The sequence below is a fragment of the Erinaceus europaeus genome, chromosome 13 (genome assembly GCF_950295315.1).
Source record: "Erinaceus europaeus chromosome 13, mEriEur2.1, whole genome shotgun sequence".
In the NCBI taxonomy this organism is placed as follows: Eukaryota; Metazoa; Chordata; class Mammalia; order Eulipotyphla; family Erinaceidae; genus Erinaceus; species Erinaceus europaeus.
In genome coordinates, this window is record NC_080174.1 from 36,263,453 (window position 1) to 36,278,928 (window position 15,476).

Genomic DNA, 15,476 nt, shown 5'->3' on the forward strand with positions numbered 1-15,476 from the left:
GTTGCCTGAAACCTAAGGCCTGAAAGTGTGGACAAAGTGTGCCTGTGAGTGTGTGTGTGTGTGTGTGTGTGTGTGTGTGTGTGTGTGTGTGGTGTTTAGTGTATGCTGTGTATAACTAGTGTGTATGGTACTATATCATAATTTGTGCACACCTGTGTTATATATTTCTTTTTTATGAAAGTAACACTATATGTTTTGAGTTTTTCCTGATTATAAATCACTCTCTGTATAAACTAACAGTGCAATGAATTCTATCTTTTATTATACAACTGACTCCTATGGCCCAATTTGTCTGATCTCCTTTTAGTAGTCACAGATTTGTTTTTATAGTCTTAAAGCTTATTTTTGTTCTATTTAATTTTGCTTGATTTCTCTATACCATATGACTGAAATCATATGGTGTTTTTCTTTTTTGTTGTTCTTTTTACGTTTTTTTTTTTCTCCAGGGTTATTGTGGGGGCCCGGTGCCTATACTACAAATCTTCTGCTCCTGGAGGCCTTTTCTCCCCCTTTTTTGCCCTTCATATTGGATAGAACAGAGAGAAATTGAGAGAGGAGGAGAGGATAGAAGGAGAGACAGATAGAAATCTGTAGACCTGCTTTACCACTTGTAAAGTGACCCCCCCCCCTTGCAGGCGGGGAGCCAGAGGCTTGAACTGGGACCCTTGTGCTGGTCCTTGCACTTTGTACTATTCACATTTAATCCAGTGTACTACTGCCCAGATGTCCTTTTTACATTTTTTAAATTTTATTTTAGTGAGAGATGCAGAAAGTGGCATAGTGAGAGAAAGAGAGACTAGAGCATTGCTCAGCTCTGGCTTATGGTGGCATGGGGGATTGAACTTGGGACCTTAGAGCCTCATGTATGTCTTTTGCATAACCATTATTTGCCTTCCCAGCCCATATGGTGTCTGTCTTTGTGTGTATATTATGTAATATATGTGTATGTCCATTTCTTTGAGGAAAGGATTCACTGATTTCCTCAAACACTCAGAAGCAAAGAGCTCTGAGTTTAGAGTGAAATGGGAAACTTGGCACAGGTGAACCAGGGTTAATTTTCTATTAAATTGAAGGTACTGGTCCAGGTCAAGGACGTAAACCTTGATGTAGTGGTAGAGCATATATTGCACATATATAAGACCCTGGGTTTGATCCTCAGCACCACAAAAATAAATTAGTTAGTTAATTTATTAACATATGTGAAGGTTGAGTTATAGCTCACCTACTGGAGCACACACTTTACCATGTGTAAGGGCCAGGTTCTAGCCCTCAGCCACTATGTGGGAGCAGCACACAAGAGGGAAGCTTCCTAAGTGATAGAGCAGTGCTGTGGTATCTCTCCTTTCTTTTTTTTTTAAAGATTTTATTTATTTATTAATGAGAAAGATAGGAGAAAGAGAGAGAGAAAGAACCAGACATCACTCTGGTACATGTGCTGCTGGGGATTGAACTCAGAACCACATGCTTGAGAGTCCAGTGCCTTAGCCACTATACCACCTCCTGGACCACGGTGTCTCTCCTTTCTTTGTCACTCCCTCTTCCTTTGTCTCTCAATCTATATCTTGAGGAAAAAAAGAAGGAAGAGGAGGATGAGGAAAAGGAATAAAAGAATGAGGAGGAGGAGGCATCTACCAAGAGTGGTGGAATTGGACAGGTGCAAAGCTCCACTGGTAAAATAAACCAATCAACAAAATATCTGATACTTTTAGGCAAATATCAACACCAGCCCTGAGTTAAACATTACAATTTGATTTTCAGTGTATTCTCCACTGAAGCTGTGATGTCTATGGAAACTTGTCCTGTGTTCCTTTTCTCTTTCCTTCACTCTGTGGTTCTGGGGTGCTCCAGCTTCTTTTTATTTGTGTGTTAGGGGAATGCTATCAAAAGATTGTCTCATAGACAATCCCAGACCCATGGAACTGGAAACCAGGCCTTGGAGAATCAAGAGTAAGGTGGGGCACAGGCTTAGTCAAACCCAGCAAGTTCCCAGAAGCTGGAGGTAGAAACAAAGCTGGCATCTGGGTTATGGCAAAGATCCCAGAAGATCTAGTAAAGCAAGTGACCAAGTCAGAGATGTGGATGAAGTCTGACCCCTCTCCAGGACTGTTCACAGAACAGGACAAAAAGGTTATTAACCCAGGCTAAGATGAAGCTGACCAGGCCAACGGGAGTTAGCCAGAAACTTACCACAAGGACTGCCAGGGCAGGCTGCCCAAGACCCTCCCTGATAAAATCGAGGCAACAGATGCTGAAGAGACCTTCACCCTGTGGTCATCTTTTGCTACAGGCAGGGGTTTCCCTTGGAAAATTTCCAAATTTCTTGGAAATTTACAGCTATTTTCACTCCAGTAAGAATAGAGTACTCCTGGAACATGATGGAACATGATGGCACAGGAGGACCTAGTAGGGGTTGCATTGTTATGTAGACATGTTATGCATGTAAAAACTATTGTATTTTACTGTCGACTATAAATAATTAATCCCCCAATAAAGAAATTAAAAAGAGAGAGAGAGTAGAGTACACAGCTCTGGAGGTGGCACAGTAGATAGTGTTGGACTATCAGGCACAAGGCCCTGAGCTTGATCTTTTTTTTTTTTTTTTTTATTTGTGAGAAAGATAGGAGAGAAAGAACCAAACATCCCTCTGTTACATGTGCTGCCGGGGATCAAACTCAGGACCTCATGCTTGAGAATGCAGTGTTTTATCCACTGTGCCACCTCCCGGACCACACCCGAGCTTGATCTTTAACATTGAATGAGCCAGGGTGATGCACTGATTCCCCTCTTGTTATATTACATAAATAAAATATTATTACAATTAAAAAAGAATAGTGTGCACACAGTATTGTGCACAAGAACCCAAGTTTAAGTTCTCAGCCCTAACCTACAAAGGTGAAGCTCCATGAGTAATGGAGCAGTGCATCAGGTATTTCTCCTCTCTGTCTCTCACTCCCTGTCTCTCACAGTTTATTTTTTTAAAAAGGAGAAGAGTGACTGCCAGAAATGATGGAGCAATGCAAGCACTAAACTTCAAAAGTAACTCTGGTGGCAAAAAAATATATACAGAGAGAGAGAGAGAGGAAGGAAGGAAAATACTAGCTTGGGTTTGTACTTTCTGTTAAGCTGTGGCCAAGGGAACAGGGAGACCCCATTAGGAGAGCCTGGCACAGGGAGTCACCCAGTGGATGTACATCTCTCTCTGCATCCCTATGGTTCCCTAATGATCTTTTCTGTGTCTATTTCTTACCTTGTCCACCTCATTCCTTTATTCTAACTGATTCCCTTATTATAACTCCTCTTTTCTTCAAACATATCAAAGAATGGGTTAGACTCTGAGGTAACCATAACCATAACATAAAAATATTTTGTGTACTCTGTTGACTCAACATTAAGTCCAACACTTGGACAGCATAAGACATGAGGATCTACTATCATGTTCACCTCTTGGTTTTTTTTATTATTATTATTTACCAGAGCACTGATCAGCTCTGGCTTATGGTGATGCTGGGGATTGAAAGTCAAGTTATACTCTTATTTTCCTCATTTTCTCTACTCCATGTACCTTTGTTGATGTCCCCTTTTTATTTATTTTTTTTATTGGGGCATTAATGATTTACAGTGCAGTTGTTGATCCATGGGTAAAATTTCTCATCTCACCATGATTGGTGTCTACAAAACACTCTCACCCCAGTCTAGGTTGTTTTGTTTTGTTTTGTTTTGTTTTGTTTTGTTTTGTTTTGGTTTGGTTTGGTTTGGTTTCGTTTCGTTTCGTTTCGTTTCGTTTGATTTTGCCTCCTGGGTTATCGCTGGGGCTGCTGGAGACCATTTTCCCACTTTGTTGCCCTTGGACAGGACAGAGAGAAATCAAAGAGGAGGGGAAGACAGAAATAGATACCTGTAGACCTGCTTCACTGCCCGTGAGGCAGCCCCCTTGCAGGTGGGGAGCCAGGGGGCCTAACCGGGATCCTTATGCCAGTTCTTGCACTTCAATCCATGTGGGTTCTCTCACTCTCTACCACCCCCTCACCCTCTCTATTTATATTTGTCCTATTAAAAAATAAGAAGAATATGTCTGGGGAGATAGCATAATGGTTATATAAAAGACTTTCATACCTGAAGCTCTATAGTCCCATGTTCAATCACCATTAGCCAGAATTGGCAGAGGTCTGGTCTTTCTCTCGGTATCTCTTTCTCTCTTTTTCACTGAAATAATAAAATAAAATATTAAAAATTATTAAGTAGGGGACCGAGCAGTTGTGCATTGGGTTAAGCACATATAGTGCGAGCACAAGGACAAAAAATAAAATAATTAAATAAAAATAAAACAAATCTTTAAGAAATTAAATGAAGTAGGGAAGAAATAGGTGAATGAATGGATTGGTGACTGAGTAGAGTTTGTATACATTCTCTATTTCTTTCTTTTTTTTTTTTTTGCCTCCAGGGTTATTGCTGGGGCTCAGTGCCTGCTCCTGGAGGCCTTTTTTTTTTAAATTTTGTTGCCCTTGTTACTGCCATTATTGTTATTGTTGCCATTGATTTTGTTGTTGTTGGATAGGACAGAGAAAAATCGAGAAAGGAGCAGAGACAGAAAGGGGTAGAGAAAAAGATAGATACCTGCAGACCTGCTTCACTGCTTATGAAGCGACCCCCCTTCAGGTGGGGAGCCGGGGACTCGAACAGGATCCTTACGCTGGTCCTTGCACTTTGCACCATATGCACTTAACCCGCCGCACTACCACCCGACCCCCCCCCATCATCTTCTATTTCTTAATTGGCACACAAGGCCCTCTTTTCACAATCTGACCTCCAGCCATATTTCCCACATTCCTTGCATTGAGCCCACCTCATTAATGTCCTTCTCCAAACATATTCATATATATATGGGGGGTTGGGCAGGGCTACCTACCACTGGGGGGATCGGTGCCTACACGACTCTCTACTACCCAGAGGGCTTTTTCTTTCTTTCTGATAGAGGGTAAAAGATAGGGGGAGAGAGAGAGAGAGAAACCTGCATCACTGCTCCACTGCTCATGAAGTCTCCCCCCTACAGGTGGGGACCAAGGGTTTAAACCTGAGTCCTTCTTCTTCTTCTTCTAGCGTTTGCCCTTCTTCCGTAGCCAGTCAGCAGCGTCAGGTTGAGCCTGATGTAAAGTTTCAAGACCTCCTTTGAATCTGGAGAGGTGGCAGTCGTTGACTATGTGGGTCATAGTCTGTCTGTAGCCGCAGGGGCAGTTCGGGTCGTCTCTGGCTCCCCAGCGATGGAACATAGCGGCGCACCGGCCATGGCCTGTTCGATAGCGATTGAGGAGGGCCCAATCATAACGTGCTAGGTCAAAGCCGGGTTGACGCTTGCAGGGGTCTGTGATGAGGTGTTTGTTCTTTACCTCAGCTGACTGCCAACTCTGTTTCCAAGAGTCTGGAACAGAGAAGTTCAGTGTAGGCGTAGGAGACCAGATTGGATGACGAGACATCAAGCGTTGGACAGGGTGGGCGAAGATATCCGTGTATATTGGCAGGTCCGGTCGAGCGTAGACGTGGGAAATGAACTTAGATGATGCCGCATCCCGACGAATATCTGGCGGGGCGATGTTGCTAAGAACTGGCAGCCATGGAACCGGGGTGGAACGGATGGTTCCAGAAATTATCCTCATGGAGGAATATAATTTGGAATCGACCAAGTGGACATGGGGACTACGGAACCATACTGGGGCACAGTATTCTGCAGTGGAATAGCATAATGCCAGAGATGATGATCGTAGTGTGGAAGCGCTCGCGCCCCATGAGGAGCTGGCCAGACTTGCAATGATGTTATTCCTCGCGCCCACCTTTGCTGCAGTTTTTATGAGATGTTCGTGAAATGACAGAGTGCGATCGAGAGTAACGCCAAGATAGACTGGCTGGGCTTCATGCTGGATTCTCGTATTGTCAAGCTGCACATTAAGCTCACGCGAGGCCAAGGCATGGTGTAGATGGAAAACAGATGATACCGTTTTTGCAGTGCTAGGGATTAGTCACCATTTTTTACAGTAATCAGATATCAGAGACATGTCTTTCTTGAGTGTTTCCTCGAGGTGTCGAACTTGGATGCCTGAGTTGCACAGCAGATGTCATCGGTGTAGATGAACTTCCTTGAAGAAGTTTCTGGGAGGTCATTGATGTAAATATTAAATAGCGTAGGAGCCAGAACAGAGCCCTGGGGGAGGCCACTTGAGACAAGTCTCCATCTGCTAGACTTGTCACCCAGATGCACCTGGAATCTTCTGTTTTGGAGAAGAAACGATATAGTGTTGGCCACCCATGGAGGCAGGCATCTTGAGATCTTGACTAGGAGACCAAGATGCCAGACCGTGTCATAGGCTGCTGTGAGATCAACAAGACAGCACCCGTCTTTAAATTCTTCTGGAATCCATTTTCAATGTAAGTTGAGAGGACCAGGACTTCTTCGCAGGTAGATCTTCCTGGGCGGAAACCAGCTTGGGCAGGTGATAGGAATTTCTCTGTAAGAGGAGAAATTCGTGACAGAAGCAGCCTCTCAAGGAGTTTGTAACACATGGAGAGGAGAGAAATTGGTCTATAGCTGGCGGCCAGTGTTGGGTCTTTCTTTGGTTTCAAAACTGCTATTATCTTCGCACGACGCCAAATTTTGGGCATAGATTCGGATTCCAAGATGTGAGACAGGAATGAAGTGAGCCACTTCTTTGCCGTGGGGCCCAAGTTAAGAATGAGTTCTGGGGTGATGTTATCATAGCCAGCAGCCGTTCCCGGTTTAACCCTCTTCAAAGCGTCTTCCAGTTCAGACAGTGTAAAGGGAGAGAGTTTTGGAGATGGACAAGATAAACGGAAGTGGGATGACCACTCATGGGAAATTTCTCTTTTCCAGACTGGGTCGATCTTAGCACGTCCAACTTGAGTTAGGTGACTGGCCACTGAGTTTGGAGATACGGGAGGATGGGAGACAGGAGAGGGTTGGCTACCAGCACCCAGACTATAAAGAAGCTTCCAGGCCTTCCTACTTGAGTGGGTGAAGTTCAGACTTTCCGTGAGTTGTTGCCAGCGGGCTTGGCGTGCTGCATCCAGGGAGGCAATGAGATGGTCGGCCACATCTGGGTCGCCCGACTCATCATACTTTAGTAGTTGCTCGCATTCAGCATCAAGACAAGGTGTATAGTTAGCACATCTCCCACGAGGAATAGCTTGGGAAGCTGCTTTGAAGATGGCTTGGTGGAAGCGCCTGTAGGAATCTTCAGAGGGGATAGAGTTAATTGGAATTGCAGGAATAGATTTGTTGGTAAGATCACTGAACAGACGCCAGTTTGCTTTCCGAAAGTTCCATCTTAGTTTCTCCGAGCACAGAATCAGTGGGAGCTGGAGACCAATGTGGATGATAGCTGGGCGGTGATGACTGTGCGGGAAGTCCTTGAGAACTTGTCTTGTAGCAGGAAAGGCTTGGCCGTTGACTGTGCTAATCCAGCACAGGTCGGGCGACGAGTCTTTATTCCATCTAGCATTGTGAAAAGAGCCTGGCTGTTTGGGATCGTATAATAGGGAGAGGTCATTTGCTGAAGCCCAGTCAGCTAAGATGGAGCCGTCAGCACGAGTGGAGGAATATCCCCAGTCTTGGTAATGACTATTAAAGTCTCCAACGTAAACAGCTGGGTGATTCGGGCTAGGCAGGACCTCATTATCCCATGAGGCACTGGGAGGCTTATATATGTTGACGAGCTGAATAGTTCCAATAGTAATGGAGTCGTAGAAGTTCAAAGAGGCCGTATGGTAAACGTCCGCAAGATACGATTTGGAGTAGATGGCTCGGCTGTGTTTAGGATGGAGATTATAGCATATTAAATCGAATCCACTGATGGTGAATCGAGCAGCTTCATCGACTGCTATATGTGTTTCTTGTAGGCAAATGACATCTGCCTGATGCTGTATTGCCAATTGACCAATAAGAACACATTTGGCAAAGGACAGCCCCTCAACATTAAGTTGGAGGACTCGAAGAGCAGGACCAACAGCTTGAAAGCTGTCAGGAGCTGCTTGTTGCTGGCTTTGAAAGTGACTGGGATCCATGTGGATTCAGTCGGCTAGGAAGGATTGTCAGTTTCCCCACTGAATGGGTACTCATGGGATGCACCACGGGAAGGTCGATCCAATGCATCCCATGAGTCCTGGGTCCTCATGTATAGTAACATGTGTGCTCTACTAGATGCACCATAAGGGGTCCCTAAAGTTTTATTTTATTTACTACACATACAGGAACAGTGAGAAAAAGAGAGAGATTGAGAGATTGGTGCACGTGGTTAAGCACACACATAACAGTGCCCTGGGATCCTTACGTTGGTCCTTATACTTCGCACCTCGTGAGCTTCACCCGCTGCGCTACCGCCGGACTCACAACATTTTTTTTATTTTTATATACTTATTGGATATATACAGTTACAATTACAGTGCACAAGGACCCAGGTTCAAGCCCTTGGTCCCCACCTGCAGCGGGAAAGCTTCACGAGTGGTGAAGTAGTGCTGCAGGTGTCTCTCTGTCTCTCTCCCTCTCTAAAATCCCCTTCCCTCTCAATTTCTGGTGGCATACATCCAATAAGTATATAAAGATAAAAAAAAATATTGGGATTTGGGCGGTAGCACAGCGGGTTAAGCACACGTGGCATGAAGCACAAGAACCAGCGTAAGGATCCCAGTTCAAGCCCCCGGACCCCCCACCTGCAGGGGAGTTACTTCACAGGTGGTGAAGCAGGTCTGCAGGTGTCTATCTTTCTCTCCCCTTCTCTGTCTCCCCCTCCTCTCTCCATTTCTCTCTGTCCTATCCAACAACGACGACATCAATAACAACAACAATAATAACTACAACAACAATGAAACAAGGGCAACAAAAGGAAAAAAAATAATAAAAGATTTTTAAAAGATTTTTAAATGTTTTTAAAGTTTAAAATGTTTAAAAAAGAAAAAAGAAAAATCTTTAAAAGGGAGAGAATTTCATGTGAGACAGAAAAAGTACAACTCTGATATCTAACCAGCTGAACAAACTAGCCACCAAACATATTATTCTTGTCCTCTGATCTTTCACATTTGTTATATTTGTCTAAAATGTGACATTCTCCTTGGAAACTTCTGCTTACCTTTCAAGACTGGTTAGAGTGTCAGCTTCTTTAATGACCCTCTCCTGCCCCCATCTGTTCAGCACTGGTTTATGGTGGAGAGAGGTATTGAACCTGGGACTTTGGAGCATCAGGCATGAAAGTCTTTTTACATTATGCTATCTCCATTATGATATCTCCCAGCTCTCCTTTCCCCATTTAGCCACCATATTCCAGGCTTCCTCTGCACTTTGCTTATCTCCACTTTTGTACTTCATATACTATCTTTCATTCATGCGTACATGCTAGGTTACGCTCACTACCAGATTAGCATCACATGGGGACTAAAGTTTACATCTGAATCCTTAGGGCTTAAAAGGCAGTGGTGTGCTGAAGCCAGTACTACCAGCTCAAGAGAGTTTTACATGTAGCTATTCCCAAGTCAGCAATCATTTAAGTTACATTAGTATTTGAAATTGACTGTAATGGGAATAGTCACACCATGGAAATTTAAAAAGCTACAAATTAGGTGCCCTTGTTACCAAAGCTGATTTACTATCATATCATGCAGGTTAAGGCAGTCAATAAGTAGATATATGATCTGGAAAATGCCCCCAAATTAAAGTCAGCTGCTTAAAAGTATAATTAAATTCAGGTGCTTCTTTTGCTTAGTGGCCTTGGGTGGAGTTGTTTTTCAAGTTATCCTTGACATTGGTTAGAGTGCCATCCTTGAGTTTAACAAAGTTAAAACATTAATAACACCAGAATAATGTGAGGACACTAGTGAAACATGCTCTGGGCTGCCCTTAAGATATTTGGGTTCATAGGAGTTCTATATTTTATTAAGATGTCCAGATGACTATAATGAAGTGGTGAATACACTAAAATCATTTGACCTTTGTGCCAATTCTATTCTTCAGGATTTAAAGTCAGTGTACAAAGCAGCAATGAAGAGACCAGATGGTGGCATACTTGGTTGAATGTACACATTATCAAGCACAAAGACCTAGGTTTGAGCCCCACTCCCCACCTGCAGGGGGATGCTTCACAAGCAGTGAAGCAGGGCTGCAAGTGTCTCTCTCTTTCTCTTCCTTTCTACTCCTCCCTTCTCAATTTCTCCCTATCCTATCAAATAAAATAGAAAGAAAAGGAAAAAATGGCTTCCAGGAGCATAGGATTCATAATGTCAACACTGAACCCCAGTGATAATTCTGATGGACATGTATATAAATAACTGTATTATACATTATTATATATACATATAGTAATATATATATGCAATATGTGATACATAATTGCATATATGCATTATTATATATACATAGATACACACACAACCAAACTGTTTAGCTAGTACCAACCCTCATTTTAACAATAGCTTCAAGAGGGGGCAGTTGGTGGCACACCTGGTTGAGCACACATATTACAATACACAGGGGCCCGGGTTCGAACCCCTGGTCCCCATCTGCAGGGGGAAAGCTTTGTGAGTGGTGAAGCAGGGCTGCAGGTGTCTCTCTTTCTCTGTCTCTCTTCCTATCATCCTCTTCCATCTCAATTTCTGGATGTCTCTATCCAATAAATAAAGATAAAAAATTTTTTAAATAGCTTCAGGACTTGGAATATAACTAACTCACTAGGTAGCCTTTGTCATATGTGCAGTCTAGGTCCAAGCCCCTGGTACAACATATCAGAGTGCCATGACAAAAGAGTAAAGTCCAGTGCTGTTATGCTGCTACTTCTTGCTCTCTATGAAACACTATGAAACAGAGAGAGAGAGAGAGAGAGAGGAAGCCTATAAAGAATGAAATCATGCATGTGCATGGCCCCTACACTGACAAAAACAATAGCTTTTGCTTCTTTCACCCAAACCAACAGTAACTAGAGTTTGCTCCAGTTTTAGTGTTCTCCTCTCTACTCTCTTCTGGAAAAGATTTAAGAGGAGACATATGACTAGGCAGGTGGATATAGAAGGGAAGAAACTTGATAATGCAGACACTAAGTATCTTATGAACTGGAAGGAAATGAGTGTTTTGTAGGAACTTAGAGAAAAATCTGCTCTCTGACACATTCACAGATGAGCAGTTAGTTGTGTGAACCCATCTGCTTTGGGTGAAGGAAGTAAGAGCATATTGTTAGTTTGTTTTTATAATACTTAAACAAAAAATCAAAAGAAAAATATGTTAACAGAGAGAAAAATAAAATCCAAGAGGGAAAGGGGAGATAGAGAAGGAGAAAGAGACACCTGCAGCACAACACCAGTTCTGAAGCTTTCCCCCTGCAGGTGGGAAATGGGGGCTTGAACCTGGGCCCTCATACATGGTAACCTTTCTACTGAACTGGATACACCACCACATGGGCCCCAGCATCAGCATATTGATAATTCAGACCGAGGTTCCCACTAGGCAGAGTGAGCTAGGTAGTGCTCACAATTCCAACAGGCACTGGACTGAGTCCAGACTGAATGGATAAGGGGAGCATCAAGGATCAGGGATCAATGACCATGACTAGCTTCACCAGATAGTTCAGACAGGTGCCTTGAGTCCTGGCAGCAGAGTGAATGACACATTTGAGGAAATATCAACAGGAATGTTAATCCTGGGGTAGAAAGTTTTTGCCTTCTGCTCTTCCACACACAACCTACTTGGCCCAGCCAGAGCTCCTGGATTTGATCCTCCACCCAAGAGCAGAACGGGATCTCCCTGGGTGCAGTTTTACATTCATTGGAGCAGGACCAGGGGTGCAGATCTTCCTCCAAGGCTTGCACTCAATTCAGCATGCCACCCCCTCCCTACCTCTGTTCGATTTCTCTATAAACCAGATATGGGGCTTGGTTGTGGGGTTCCCCAGCCCTGAAGGACACACTCATTTCTCCCCAGGAAATGGCCAGTGATGAGCTAAGGGAGTTGAGGAACGCTATGACCCAGGAGGCCATCCGTGAGCATCAGATGGCCAAGACCGGCGGCACCACCACTGACCTCTTCCAGTGCAGCAAATGCAAGAAAAAGAACTGCACCTATAACCAGGTCTGGAGAGCTGGGAGAGGGCTGGGGTGGAGGAGGCTGCAGGTACACACAGGTAGAAGAATCAGGGAGAGAATGCACTGAAACTCCAGGCTGCAGAGAGAGGAGAAAGTCTTGGTACACCAAGATGAAGCATCCATGACTTCTAGAAAGGAAATAAAAGCACAAAAAAGCACCCAGGTCTGTGTCTATGAAGCATAGTCAGGATGCTTGAACCTTCCCTGAAGCCAGGATAGTAGAAACTGGGCTCACAGGGCACAGAATTTCTGTGGTCACAGATGTCTGGAAGGGGACTTAGCAATTATAAACCTCGGCTTCCTTATTTTGCATACAAGGAAACTGAGGCCCAAACAAGGGCTAGGCTTTGCAGTGTTGCTTAACGTGGCAAAAAGGACAGCAACCCAGACAGAAATAACCCAAATTCAGATTATTCAGATTTATCTGTCTGCAATATAGTAAGGCCTAGATAGTTTAGTACCAAGTTTTAAGAGTGAGTTACTGGGGCCTGGTGGTGGTGCACCTGGTCGAGTACACATTACAATGTGCAAGAACCCGGGTCCAAGCCCCTGGCCCCCACATGCAGGGGGAAAGCTTTGCAAGTGGTGAAGAGGTGCTGTAGGAGTCTCTCTATCTCTCTCCCTCTCTCTCACCCCCTTCCCTGTTGATTTCTGAATGCCTCTATCCAATAAATCAATACACATAATTCAAAAAAAAATTTTAAATAATTTGTTTTTTTTTAAGTGAATTACCACTGGAGTGGGAGCCTCACAAGGCTGTGGAGTTCCTTTATCTGTAAGAATTAAAACTAGACCCTAAATCAGATCAAATCGATGGGGTCAACAATATTTATACACCTGTCCCATATTAGGTAGCTACTCTCTTCCCTGATCCAGCTTTCTGGATCTTTTTTTTTTTTTCTTTTTCCAGCCATGACATCATCTCCCCAGACAATAACTTGGATCCACCTGTATATCAGATGTCAGGCTCAAGAAAGAAAGAAAGAAAAAAAAAAAACTAGTATAATCATGGGCTCTTTGGAATATAACTAAAATAGGACTACTATCTACAAAACAGAGGGCACCCCCCTCAAATTCTTCATCTGAATTATTCCAGCCTTTAGGTTCATGATTAGTCAACAGTTTTTTGGCTGTATATGTTAACTCTTTTTTCAGCCACCAGGTTTCAATGCTAACATGATGCCACCTGGACTTCCCTAGGCAGACAGCCCCACCAATATGTCCTGGAGCTCCACTTCCCCAGAGCCCTGCCCCAGTAGGGAACAAGAGAGGAAAGTCTGGGAGTATGGATCGATCTGCCAATGCCCATGTTCATCGGGGAAGCAATTACAGAAACCAGACCTTCCACCTTCTGCGCCCCATAATGACCCTGGGTTCATACTCCCAGAGGGATAAAGAATAGGAAAGCTATCAGGAGAGGGGGTGGGATGCGAAGTTCTGGTGGTGGAACTGTGTGGAGTTGTACCCCTCTTATCCTATGGTTTTTGTCAATGTTTCCTTTTTATAAATAAAAAGTAAAAAAAAGAAGAAGAAATAATTAAAATTAGACAACTAACGGGGCCAGGTGGTGGCTTACCTGGTAGAGCACACATGTTACCATATGCAAGGACCTGGGTTCAAGCTCCCAGTCCCCACCTGTAAGGGGAAACAATGCTGTAGGTATCCTCTACTCTTCCCCTCCCCCACTGTCTCTCATCTATATAAAAAGAAAGAGAAAGAAAGAGTAAAATGGAGAGAGAAGAGGGAAGGAAGGGCCAGTCACTGGAAACAGTGGAGCCATGCAGGCATCAAGCACCAAACCCCAGAGATAACCTTGGTAGAAGGGAAAGAAAAAAAAACTAGAAAATTGTCTCCCATTTCTGGATAGCATGTGTTGTGCCCTTGGGGCACCAATATTCTTTTTTTTAATATTTATTTATTTACTTATTCCCTTTTCTTGCCCTTGTTGTTTTATTGTTGTTGTTATTGATGTTGTTGTTGTTTGCTAGGACAGAGAGAAATGGAGAGAGATGGGGAAGACAAAGAGGGGGAGGAAAAAACGACACCTGCAATCCTGCTTCACTGCTTATGAAGCGACTCCCCTGCAGGTGGGGTGGGGCACCAATATTTTAAATGACGTCTACTCATTCTAGAACTCTGTTTATTCTTCCATCTGCTGGGAATGAGAACCTTTATCAAGAGCATCTTGTCCCAGGCAACCTGTGGTTACACAGAAATACAGTCAGCTTGGCGGTTCAGGAGGGATCCTTTGGAGAATTCTAATTCCAGGAAACAGATATGTCTGTGCAATCTCTTGTTCTCTGCCAAGAACATTTCCATGTGGAGTGATGTGTTTCCTGTGCATCATTTATCACCAGAAATAAACTGCCCACAGCTAGGGAGGAGGTTCAATGAGTGGGGTATAGGACTTATATGTATGAAGTCCTGGGTTCAAGCTCCAGAATTACATGTGCTGGAGCATGCTCTCTTTCAATAAATAAATCTTTAAAAAAGAAAGACAAGAAGGAAGGAGGGAAGGAAGGAAGGAAAGAAGAAGGAAAAGAGAAGGAAAAGTTGGACTGGGGAGACAGCATAATGCTTATAAAAAAAGATTTGAATGCCTGAGACTCCAAGGTCCCAGCTCAATCCCTAACACCACAGTAAATCAGAGCTGAGCAGTGTCTTGATCTTCAAATCCTATTTGCATTCTGGTATTTTCCACCTGTAACATAAGGAATCAGTTAAATCTCTAAGGGTGCCTCCAGCTCACAAGAATTCTGTTCTTGTGACTGGGAGGTAGTACAGAAAATAATGCCTTGAATACTCCAGCATGAGGTCCTGGGTTCAACCCCTAGCATGGCATATGCCAGAGTGATGATCTGGTTTTCTGTATTTTTCTGTCTCAGAAACAAGTTCAGCCATGAGTCAGGGAAAACTTCCTGCATGAGGAGAGATCAGTTTAGAAGGACCAAAAACAAGAAAGAAGCTGCAAATGGGTAAGGTATTGGAATTGAGCTGATGGACCTGCAAAAGGAGAGGATCAATTCATTATGGAGTTCTCAATAAGAGAATTGCCTGCATGGGGCAGGAGTAACAGTACCCAGCTCAGGGATATGTACTTATTCTCATAAACAGTGGGAGCCATAGTAGGTCCAAGGTCAGGAGATTGAATTCACAAGTGGGTTTCTTTCTGTCTCTCAGGTGCAGACACGAAGTGCTGATGAGCCCATGACTACCTTTGTCTTATGCAATGAGTGTGGCAATCGCTGGAAGGTCTGTATGTCTGAATCTTACCCTTATCTGTCATCCACAGATCCTGCCCCACAGAAGGACTAGGATACTTACAGTCCAGAGGGGGCTGTGCATGTGAG

At 43.7% G+C, this 15,476-nt stretch overlaps 1 protein-coding gene across 1 annotated transcript in view; it reads left to right on the plus strand.

Annotated features, from left to right (window-relative positions):
- Nucleotides 1-15,476, plus strand: part of TCEA3 (transcription elongation factor A3) — a 62,966-nt gene that overhangs the window by 44,412 nt on the left and 3,078 nt on the right. Inside the window, exons 9-10 of the mRNA XM_060205515.1 lie at nt 11,966-12,112; nt 15,307-15,378. Coding sequence (XP_060061498.1) covers nt 11,966-12,112; nt 15,307-15,378 — 219 coding nt within the window. The remainder of the gene's footprint in view (nt 1-11,965; nt 12,113-15,306; nt 15,379-15,476) is intronic.